The sequence below is a fragment of the Falco biarmicus genome, chromosome 4 (assembly GCF_023638135.1).
Source record: "Falco biarmicus isolate bFalBia1 chromosome 4, bFalBia1.pri, whole genome shotgun sequence".
In the NCBI taxonomy this organism is placed as follows: domain Eukaryota; kingdom Metazoa; phylum Chordata; class Aves; order Falconiformes; family Falconidae; genus Falco; species Falco biarmicus.
The window spans coordinates 108782707-108794936 of record NC_079291.1 but is presented as its reverse complement, the minus strand read 5'-3'; the positions used below and the strand labels follow the sequence as shown (position 1 = coordinate 108794936).

Below are 12230 nucleotides of genomic sequence, written 5' to 3'. Positions count from 1 at the left end.
TACTGAGAGCAAATCTCGTCTTTGGTAGGATTTCCAAAATAAATCCTGAAAGGAGGGAAGTAGTATTTTTAGAAAAGCAGTTAATGCACCAGAACTAGTCCTATCTGAAGTGTTGAAGATAATTTACTATGTGTAAATTAACCATTTTTAAGAAGCTCCATGGCAGTGAGGAAGCCTAATGGCTGCAAGGTTTTCATCTTCTATCGATTCTCTTATCTGCAAGTTAAAGCATCGTAAAATTACCATGAAATAAGGACATAGATTATGCAACAGAAAGATGTTTGTGTTCATGATTCCCTTCAGCAGTCTCTGTCAGGCTGTGGATTTTTTGGGGTGATTTTTGTTCTGTTTTTTAAAAACTTCTTGGAATGTATTTTGGTTTTCAGGTATCTGCTGCTAATCTGTCTGCACTAAACACCCCTTTGTTTCCCTTGTTTGGGGAGTGAGAGGTCTGTGACGTGGTAGCTCAGCAGATCCTTTTAAATGCACAGATACTCTCATCTTGTAAACATTCCAGTTCTTAGTGCCTTGGCAAGTTTCACCTCTCATAAGAAAATGGTTCACCCAGAGGCTCTCATATTCCTAGATTTCTGTTCCTGAACTGTTTATTTGTGGGCTAAAGGTGCTGAAGAATTAACTAGGAGTTGTAGTTTTTTAGCATTAAAAAATGCAATTCTGGTGCTTCCCATTCCCTTTCACACACATTGGCTACCTTTAGCTCAGTAATTCTTACTTTCTCTTTTTTTTTTTTTTTTTTTTTTTGTTTTGTTTCCAGGAGGGGAAGACATGAATTATGTAACTGAATTACAGAAGATGTATCTGTGGAAATGTCTGTTTCTACAGTTTGAATGAAATTCTTTTGGGGCTAGGGGCTGTAGTCCTGTATGATACACTGATTTCCACAAAATTATCTTAGTGATTGCTGTGAAAGGATTATTTTTATACTAGTGGACAAAAGTCTAAATGAGAGCCAAAAGAATACTGTTTCAATTCAGAAATGTGGGGCAGGTGAAATACATAGAATTTGAATTTTCACTTGAGCATTCATCTTTACAACCAGTAGGGTCTTTTTGTAGGGAATTCCTGAAGTTAAACTATATGTAAAACTGTGGGTCTTTAATGTTTGTAATTTTCCCAGGGATTATTTATCTCACCAAGGCTTGAATTATCAGAAGAGCTGTAGTCTGCTGTATTTATTTATTAATTCTTGTATAAGAATGAGTATCTCTGCAGCAGTTGAAAGTGACTTTATTTTTTTTTTGGACAGTTGGAAGATGAGAGATCTGTTTGGTGCTCATAGTTGCTTTTGTGATGCTGCTGAAAACAATTAACTTGTAATTTTTGATTATTTTCTTGCCTGTGCAATGAGATCTGTGACAGTTGCCTTAACAGAGATACAAAGATGTTGGTCTTGGTAATACTAGCAGTCTTCAGAGTGGTGTTTGTCAAAGACCCCAAAACTTTATACCTCAAAATAACTTTCAAAGGTATAAATAAGAGAATGACACAGTAGTTTTAAGTATTAGATTTTTGTAGTCTTAATTACTCTAGGATTTGCAGATTATTTAATTCTGTGTTGGTATGATAGGTATAGCTGACTGTAAATTTCCTTCAGGGAAATGGCCATGAGAGGGACTTCATGGATGATCATCGAGTATATATTATGGACGTGTACAATAGATATATTTATCCAGGGGATGGATTTGCTAAACGTAAGTATAACTGAAATGCATATTCCAAAATGTGAAAGACACTGTGTGTTAAATAACTTTACTAATAAGCTTCCTTGCAACAATGTTAGCTAGATTTTTTTAAATTTCATATTGAACATACGATTTTCAATGATCGCTCTGATATGTCACAATAGTATCACTGTAGTGTTTTCCTTCACCTCTGGAATGAATTTCTGGAATGCAAGATGTGGGTGTTGCAAAAGCTCATGCCACCCTTAGAACAGTGAGTTAAATAATCCTTTTGATTTGAAGATAACTCTTAGAACTTAATCTTCCCCTTACACTAAATTTATAAAAGCATTCACTAAGGATTAGGTAATACTGTGTAAAGAGGTTTCATGTTCTTTTGAAAGTTACAAATTATAACATTTAGATGTTTGTCTTTCCAGTAGAACTTTCTATAAGCATGCAGAAAACAGGATGCATCTGAACGTGAAACAAGTTGGGAAGTAAAAGGAAGTCATACAAATGTGGAGAGCTGGTGCTTGATTTTTTTGTTAATTATCCCTATTCTGATGTGCCTGTTGTGTCTGGTGACCTGTCACAATTGGTGGGGTTTTGGTTAACAGTTATATTGCAATACAGAAGCCCAAAGCTTATTTGATCTTTTCTGTTACGCTGTCGTTTATTACAGCCTTAAACTATGATTCAGTTCACAAATTATTGGGGGAGATACTCCTCTGATGCTGAATTTCTTCAGTTACAGTGTCTTTCTGAAAAGCCTGCTTGATTTGGATTCTTGGCAAGAATTAGGTGCAGTGCACTGTACCTCCTTTTTTTTTTTTAACTAGTAAAGATTTTGAAAATTGTAGTGTATGTATTTCAGGGTATTAAACTAAAAAAATGACCATTTAAAGCACATCATGTCTGTAAGACTTAATTGCAAGCAAATGAAGATAGGTTTTTTTTCTTAAGCATCCCTTTATTCTTACATCAAATAGCAACATTTTGAACAGATGGATTAAGACCAAAGCAGAGTATGCACTTGTTAGCAAATCCGAAATACTGAGCTCCCCTCTCCAGTGGAGCTGGGAATATTAGCATTCCCTTTCTGCAGATGAAGCATGAGATGCAGAAGGCTGTGGCCAAAGGTGTATGAATGTGTAGTTCCTTGTAGTTTGCATAAGGGTGTCTAAATAGGAGTGCCTAAATCCTCTAAATTCTTTCCTGGTAGGTGACCAGACAAAGAGGAGGTCAGACAGGGCATCTTCTTGAAGGGAGGTAGAAACTGAGAGTTTGAATCCTTAGAGTAAATTCTCACTGATCACTGTCACGCTGGACTTCCTACTCATTTTCTCCATGTTTTATTACAAGAGTCTCTTCTGTACATTTTTTTTTTCCACATACACTTCATCAGAAAACAAAAGACAACTAGCTAACGTTGCCTAATGCTTAGCCATAAGCATATTGACTTTCTAAGGGGATGTAGTTTGCAATTACATAGAATTTTAGGAAGAGAAGATGTATGGAGAAAAGGACTAGTTCACTGAAAAGGGAGCATAAAAACTTCACAGCTGCAACTCAAAGTTCAGGCCTTAAAGCGTTGCTGTTGGTCAGTGTCATTTTGCAGTTTTCAGAGCTGTATAAGAACATCCACTAATCTGCAAGAGATGGACAAAAGGCTACTGAATGCAAAAGCTGTGTTCATTCTAACCTACAGATCCATCTTTGTGTACATTGGTATTCCCTGATCTGAATAGTAACTAATCACTGTAATTCTGTGTTTTGTGGTGGAGATGAAGACAAGAGACCTGCAGAGGCATGGAATCTTATTCGCATCTCAACTTGTTAATGGTTTCATCAGAACGGTACTTACTTGTTCCCCACACTGATGTGTTTACCTCCTCTTCTAAAGCACTGTTCCGCTAGCCGATTCTGACACTGAAGAGGGTCTAAGGGCTGTTCAGAAGAGCACAGCTGTGCAGACCTATGTGAACATTTGTACAACAATAAGAAATTAATTTAGGAAAAATATCGTAAAGAAACAAAAATCTTTGAAGCTAACGTTGATGCAGTAAAATAAAGGAAAGTAAAAGAATGCTTCGTTAATGTTGAACAGGGATGGAAAGCAGAAAAAAACCCCTACCCAGCAATCATGAGGATAAATAAGTATCGTTGTGTTGTTGAATGCATTCATGCACACTTTGTGCATGCTGAATCCACACTTAAGATGTAAGACTCCCAGGTCATTTAGTTCAAGTCATAGGGTATGGTGAGGTTAGAAGTCATACTGTGAAACACCTCTGACATAATTTGATTAATTCAGATTTGGAGTTACACATAACTCCATAAAAGCGCCCCAAACTAGGCTGCGTAACCTTGGGTTTCTTTCCTCTACTTTCTTAGCCCTCCTGTTCTAATGCTTTATTGAAGGCATTAGAAATAATTTGATTTAAATTAAGAATAGATATTTGCTCTTCTGGTAGGATTACAGGGTAAGAACACTAAATTGAAACTGCTTGGGGCAAAGCTGAATCTTGTTACACATTCATAAAGCAGTTCACATAAATTCATGATCCCTTGCTGTGAAGTTTTGAGTGTTGTGATAAGAATAAAACATCTTAATTTCTCAGTAATATTTATCTTGGGTTTTTGTCCCCCAACTGTTTCCTTTTCAGTAGCAATTCAGTGTTTTCTTCTGCTTACGCTTTTTTAGGTTACTTTTAATAATTTTCTTTGTTTTCTTTTCTGATTGGTAAATAGACAAGTAGGTCAATGTAGGTCAGCTGCTTTTCAGTAACATTTTCCACTTGTGTACCAGAGATTGTTTTTCTTGTGCCCACCCCCCCCCCCCCCGGCCCCGCATCTAATTGTTTCTCTTCAATGGAAAATGGAGTTTTTTCAAGGTCATTGTGCTTATATTTGCTGGGAAAACAAGTAGTTTAATAATTTTCATTAAAGTTCTGTGAAAATGCAGTGTATTTACAAAATTTCCAGAAACATTGTCTTTCCGTGTTGCTTACCTAAATGTTGCATTTTCTTTCAAACCAATGCTTTGTTTATTGAGTAATGTGGAAATGTACTTTTTTTTTTTTTTTTTTTTTTAATTTTTAGGTGCTATAAAACGCAAGGTGGAATTAGAATGGGGTACAGAGGACACAGAGTATCTTCAGAAGGTACATACTCACGTGGAAGGAGCATTAAATGAATTGAAACCTGACATCATTGTTTATAATGCTGGGACTGATATTCTGGATGGTGATCCATTGGGAGGACTTGCTGTTTCCCCTCAGGTTTGTACAATACTAAAATACCTACAGACTTTCAGTTCTCGGTAGATGCTGAAGGCAGTCCTCAGAGTGACTTGTGGCAATTTTTTAGATGAAGGTAAGGTGCCTACTTTACCCTAAACCAGAGCATTTTCCTGTTACAGATACATCTCCCTTGCTCTCACTATATGTTTTGTTGTCTCTTCCTGACTCTAAGTATTTTTGTTCTTCAGGTGCCTGTTACAGTATTATTAATCATCTCTCTAAAATATGCTGATCTTGAACATCCAGACAGTAACCAGAGGAACATATAGTTTCACACCTCACCTGCCTTTATTTTTTCCGTTTGGTTTGTTCTTTCTTTTTTCCTCGCATAACTCATATTGCAGTATGTTTTTTTTGTCACCTGCCCCCAGTATCTATCTTACACTTAATTTTCTCTGTAGCACTCCCAGCTGTTTTAAACTGCTCTTCTGGTATCGTCTAGTTCTAGCAGTTTTGTGCAGCTTGTCTGTGTATTCTTAGCAAATGACGAGATTTTTTTTTTTCCCTTTCCATGTTCTTTTCTGTACAGAAGTTGTTACCCTTGTTCAGTTTACCTTCTCTCCCCAGTTTGGTACCAGATTTAAATTTTTATTTGTTCTGTTTAACTTCACAGAAGTCTTCACCTTCCAGATATAACAGATCTGCTTTTCTCAAAATAAAGAAAAATTTACTTTATCTCATACTTCCTTCAATTTTGTTTTTTTTAATGATTCCTTCTCTGATAGTTCTTCAGTGCTGTCTCTCTCCTGTTTGCACATTTGGTTCTCTTTTAGTGTCCACCAGTTCAATATAGAAAAGTGCTTTCTTGATTTGTGAGCTCTCAGATTCCCTTCTATCCAAGTCATCATTTGATCTGTTCAGTTTTTGTTCTGTTTTGCCGTACTTCAGTTGTCTTGCACAGAGCTCTAGTTACTTGCTGGTTTTTATTGGCTTCCTGATGTATTTTCTCATTCTTGCTGTCTCTGTCACTGAGCAGCCTTTTCGTTGCTGACTGCCTTGCAAACTCCTTGAGGAGCCCAAGGTGGAGTGACTTGGGAGCTGCTCTGAATCTCCAGGTTTGGTTTCCTCACTGTGTAGAAGGCTCTCTAAGGAGAAGGGAAGAGCTGAGGTGCTTGGACTTGTTTGGTTTTGACCTTGGAGAGGATATGACCTGAGGTGTAAGATCTGAGATCCTCATTTGGAGGAACGGAGCTTTTTGGAAAGCAGTGGCCATCAAGAAAAATGGAGGCTTAGTGATGGATGGAGAATACTTTAAAAAAATATTTATAAAAGAGATTAAAAATTCTGCCTTTGAGAAGGAGCAGTGTTAATTGCCAAGGAAAATGAGTTGCTGTAGCTTGTTGGGTGCCGTGTGGAGAAAGACAGATGGGGAAGGAAAGCTGAGATGACTCTCCTGGTCATAAGTAGAGATGAAAGGTAGAGCACCTTTTCTCTGCACAGCCTGATGGAGAAAAGGTTTCTGTAGCTCAGGCCTTTTCCTGAATTGAGGGCAGTGTTTCTTGTCTCTCTGATCTTGTTGGCTTAGGTGGTGAATGGTGTGTTTCACCAAGCTTGAAATCCCAGGCTACTGGGAATGTCAAAACTGAAGGCGTTGAGTCTGGATGATTCGTCTGTTCAAGGCTGATGAGTCCAGTCTTCAGTTGTACAGTGCAGATGTTATTCATCTTTTGAAATCTTGCTGCGGTGTTAATGCTATTGAAAAGTATGCTTCCTCTGAGTGCTGTGAGTGATAGTTTCTTGGTGCTTGAGGCTATAGCCAGGAAACGTCAGGTGTAACAGGCAAGCCCATCTTACCTTTGTTTGTAAGTGGGAGCTGTCTCAGGCTGTAGTCTTCAGTTGATGTATTTTTTCCCCTGGTAACGTGCAAATGGTGGAATAAGCCCGTATCTTTTTCCCTTAGTTCTTCAGGCTCAGCCACTAGCGGTGCTGGAGCAGGGATGGGACCATTAGGCTCCTCTGAATAGCGGCTGCTTGCAGTTCTTGTGTGGTATAATGTTTGCTGCATCCAGTCATGGTTCCCGAGGGATGTACAGCTCATTCTGTAATTCTGTTACTTCCTTTAAGGATTTGTTTCTAGCATAATTCTTCAGTTTCCTTTGTCTTTTCAGTTATTATTCCTTGCTCCCATTGTTCTTTTACAGGGTTGTGTCAAACTGTACAAAACCCATTACTGTTGTATGGTTTTACAAAGTATTTTTTCAGCTACATTTGAACTTCATTCTTTCCTTTTACCATTTGTTTGTGGTCTAATTTCTTTTTAATGGCAGGGTAATATTTCTTGATGTATTTATAGTCTTCCTGTAACCAGTCTGAGTAGTGCATATTTATTTTATAGCACTTTTGCTGCTGTTCCCTTAATTTTCTGTATTTGATGGCCTTTTAATCCCTTTTTCCGTTCTCCAGCTTTTGCAGTTATTTAAATTTTGAGCTGTATGTTGTAAGCTGTGTCTATGATGCTAGGGTTTTTTTCCCTTTTTTTGAGGAGTTGTAATGGATTGTTTGTGCCTTCTATGTATCTCTGACACTCTCAGCTTTTACTACTTAATGCAAAAGTAGATTGTAATTCTCTTCTCACTTATTTCTGAATTCCTTCTCTTTTCCCACACATGTACGTACTTGAAACCCAGGAGAATCAAACTCTTGTTATACCTGTTCAGTGACAGTACAGTACCTCTTGGTCAGTATCTTTGTTATTTTTTTAGTTTCATACCCTTCTCTGTTAGTAAGAAGTTATTTAGAATTTATTTTCCTTTTTAAGGATTTACCATTATGTACATTTTGCAACTCCTTCTTCAGCCGTAGATTTTTCTAGTATTAACTATAGGCTTTTACGAAAAGAAACTGGAAGCCTGTAATTCAGCTGGTGATTGTGAACATGTAAAATCTGATTTGAATTTTTGGTGGTTCTGTAGGTTTGTGAAATCTTGATCATCAAGTTGCTAAATTTTTGTCAGTAAATTTTTGTCATTATGCTATGCATAATGAGCACAAACTGAAGTACTTAAAATTCAGACATTCTTACTCTCACCCTGTAAAATAGAGTGAACATTTCTAAACTTTGTAGTCACTTTAGACTTTATGGCCTTTCAGCTGGAACTCTTCTAGGAATTTATACTAAAAACTTTCATCTGTTGTGTCCTCTAAAACCAAGATAAGGAAATTTTTTATTTGCTGTTTTTCCTTTCTTAAAATATATTATGCATGTAAACCAGCTAACAGGACTCTTAAATGATTTTTTTTTTATTCCTGTTGTAAAATGTAAGGCTTAATCACTTATCAGACATCCAGTACTAGATATCTGTAAGTCATAGGCTAGAACTAAAATACCATATTCATAGCACTTTTTTTCTTTTAACTGTTGTAAACTTGCAGGGAATTGTGAAGAGAGATGAAGTCGTGTTCAAGGCTGCCAGAAGCCGCAGAATCCCAATCCTGATGGTGACATCTGGAGGCTACCAGAAGAGGACAGCGCGGATTATTGCCGATTCCATCCTCAATTTGCACAACCTGGGACTTATTGACAAAGAGCAGGCAACCTGTGGAGTTCAAAGTCCCAAGTTGGAACAGATGATTAGAGACTCTGCTAAAGACTTAACCAACTTGTCGCTGCAATGACAAGTTACTAAATTTTAGGAAAGAACTTCCTGTTTTAGGAGCAGGAAGTCTCCACATCATTATTAGGGGTAATATAATGTATTCCAGAAGACTCAACTTGCCTGTAAAATAATACAGTAGAGGTAATATGCAGTCACAGAGTAAGTGTGTCTAACTTCTGAAGCTATCTTGAGCAAAGGCAACAAGTCCTTATAAGCTAATTGAGACATATACTCAAGTGTACTATCTTTAAGTTTATAATATTACTGTAGAAAGCTTTAATTGCTTCTCTAATTGTTATGAGTAGTCGTATTATGTTGAAAGAACTATGCAGTTGGTATCCAAACACTGTCCCAGACCTATTTCAGATGATGCAGTTCAGACTGTGGTGGGAGAAATATGGGCTAAACCTACTGGCTTTTTTTTTTTTTTTAGATACTGCATTTTATTTATTGCTTTTTTAATTGAAATATTATAAAACAAGTTCTGTGCAGGCTTCTGTGCTCTTTAATACTGAAGTGCAATACTACAAAATCTGTTCAGTTAGTAGGCTTTTAAGCCATAGACTATTAGAACAAAAGCTCATTAATTTATATTTTATTCCTGTTGTTGATAGTGACTTAAATCCTAGTTATAAACACCTTGCAAAATAGAATATGAAATGCCTTTGGCTCCATATGCAAATGAGCCATAAGGGCTCAGCATTAATGGTCTGTTTTCGGCCTGTCTTGAGGCCTGTATATGAAAGGCAATAGTTACTATGCATCTTAAATCACAGAGTAAAGTAACTACAATAACAAGAAAACAAATTTTAGAATTCTTGCAGAAAATATTATGTAGAAACATGCGTAATCTTTTATTGTTGCCAGCATGTCATGTATAAAACAGTGAATGCGTACATTTTGATTTTTCTTTTTCCTCAACTATTGCTGTGGTTTTTCACTTGCTCAGAGAGTAATGGTACTCATAGTTGCATTGTAGTTGTTAACCAAATTGGTTATATTTACACGTAAAAATACAGTGAAATTTCTACACTTAACGTGCTAACTTCATACAGGAGCTTCTAGGAGGATTTCGGAACTAAAGAGTGTATTCAAAAGGGAATTCAGTACCTTAACTGTAAAGTTTGATTTTATTTAAATTGGTATGTTTTGCATTAGGTACTGTTTGTAGCATTGGGTCGTAAACATACTAAATTGTGTATTTTGCAAGAGCTTTTTTCACTTCCAAGTATTCACTGATTTGTAGTACAAGTTGCACATCATGTTTCAGTTTGAGTCTTTCTGTGAAGGGACACTAATATTTTCCTTGTAATAGAATCAGTGTGTAAGCTATTTAAGGAACGTTTAATTAGAATACTTACCTCACTTAATGTTAATTTCTAGATTGATAGGGTTTGTTAATTGTAAGAACTTGCACAATTGCTGTAAATATCTGCTTTAAAAAAGATTTGACATATTGCACTAATCTTGAGTTGCAACACTGTTATTAAAAAGCACTTTTAAATTTCTTACTAGAAGGACCATCAGAGTACAACTAATGTTGAGATTTATTTTTTCTATACTGTCTGATGTTACTGAAAGATGTTGTTATTCTTTCATATAATTTTTTATAAAATTATAAATTACATTTCTATAAATTAAACCCCTGTCCTAGTACCATATGGTCTTTTCCAGAACGTTTTCTGTTTGTGTTAACATGTTTATATTTTCCTGTGGTCTTGATTAAAATGATGTTGAACCGTGCTGACTGACTTTTCTTTTCACTTCACATGTATCTTGGCTGTCAAAAACTTTGCATGGAACAGTTTATTGAAAGGACAAGACGACATGATTTTCATACTTAAAAAATAAACTGAAACTGCAGTGAGTCTTAAGCATGAAATAGTACAAGGTCTCTCAGAGTTAATGTGTGTCATGGTCTCTTGAAGTGGGCTTGGAAGTTTTATATCCAGGTACTTTTAAGATAAAGGTAAGGGGTTAAAGTCACTTTCTAATTCCAAGTTACCTTCCAAAATAACTCCTATTTTAAGTATTAAAACTGTAAACTAAGCTTCTGTTAAGGCTGCAGTGTGGTTTGTTAGAGGTCCTTTTATAAATGACTGTCTTTTCAAAGAACTAAATGTTTGCAGAAGAGCCTGTTGGCTTTCAGACTCGTGTGTAAAATTTGTGATTGGTAAGCAATGGACATATTGACTGCGTTTTCAGTGTTCATTACAAAATCAGAATTGGTAAACAAGTCTATATTTTGTAATGAACTTAATATTTATGTGCATAATGAACATGCAACTCCTTCATATTTTTCAAAAATTCCAGTTTAGTGTAATATTTGACTTGGTTGTTAAAAGCAGAAGTTTAATTTCTCCACATTAAGAAACTAGTCCATGAAAAATGTCTCCTGTTTTTTGAAAAAGCAGTGAAACTGTTTTTAAGTTGGATTTAGGCAACAGATACTATATTGTTATTAGTTAATACCCTATTATCATTAGGCAGAGTTCACTGAAAACTTCATTGTGGAAACCTTATCTTGACCTACCACCATCAAAACCTTTTAACTTTGACAAAAGCTTTTGTGGAACGTCAGGAGTTCAAACTAGCAAGTCTGCTAGGAGAATGCCACGCAGTTGCAAATTTTATGGGGGAAAAGTGTGGAGCTTTTTGCTTCTGTTGGTTTTGGGTTTTCTTAATTGCAGTTGTGACTATAAAATCCTCCCGTAATACAAAAAGCTATCTTGAAGAAAGACCTAGGAGGTCTTGTCTTTCATAACAAGACATTAGTTTTGACTCAAGTTATGTAAGAAGGAAGTAGTGAGGATTGTTCAATAGCTTATAGTTAATGCATGGACGTGCATTTCTTGCTAGTCATCCATGTGTGAAATTATTTAAAAGAAAACAACTGAGGAGTTGGTGTTTTCATCTATTTGACAGTTGGCACGTCGAGCGCCAGCCCCCCTTGCCTCTCTGGCAGTCAATGCACAGTATAGAACTTGGCATTAAAAACACCAGGTGTTGTGGTCGTAGTCTTTTAGATGGTAATATCAGTCTCTTTCACATTGAAGGTATGACTTGTTTGTTTGTTTGTTTGACTTTGATTTTATTTTAAACACTGCATGGTGAACTCCCAGACTTGTATCATGAATACAAGGAAGAATTTGAGAAATGCTGTAGGCAGACAGCTGGGATTAAAAAAAAAAAAAATTGTACAAAAATTAATTGGTAGACAGCTTATTGTTTGGGGGGTAGGTAATGCTTATGTTGGTGAATAGGAAATGTTCATGCTCCTGGGTTCTCTACTCCTTGCTGCTCCTCACAGCTTGAGGAACCTAATGACCCTGAAACCATTCCCTGCTACCCTCTGGTCTTGCTACCAAGAGTAATTTGTTGAACAGTGTTTCTGCCTCTTGCATGTACAATAGGGCACACAATGCTTGTCAGTGCTGGCTGCACATGTGTGTTGTGGTCTGTGAAGTGACACTTGGGAATTTCTTGTACTTAAAATCGTACGACATGTTTGTACTCTACATGCAACATAGCTGCTTTGGGGGTAACGCTGACAGATCCAGAAGTCAGGAAGTTAGTAATTGTGGATCTCAATGTCACTCACCCTGTGCTGCTGGGGCTGGAGGAGCTTGCCGAGTTCAGAAAGCTGC

General features: G+C 36.6%; 1 protein-coding gene across 3 annotated transcripts in view; it reads left to right on the top strand.

Annotated features, from left to right (window-relative positions):
• Nucleotides 1–10326, top strand: part of HDAC11 (histone deacetylase 11) — a 30851-nt gene extending 20525 nt beyond the window's left edge. For all 3 annotated transcript variants that reach the window (XM_056337932.1, XM_056337931.1, XM_056337930.1), the window contains 3 exons: nt 1616–1712; nt 4788–4966; nt 8360–10326. In XM_056337932.1, coding sequence (XP_056193907.1) covers nt 1616–1712; nt 4788–4966; nt 8360–8602 — 519 coding nt within the window. In that variant the 3' untranslated portion in view covers nt 8603–10326. The remainder of the gene's footprint in view (nt 1–1615; nt 1713–4787; nt 4967–8359) is intronic.
• The last annotated feature ends 1904 nt before the right edge of the window (nt 10327–12230 follow it).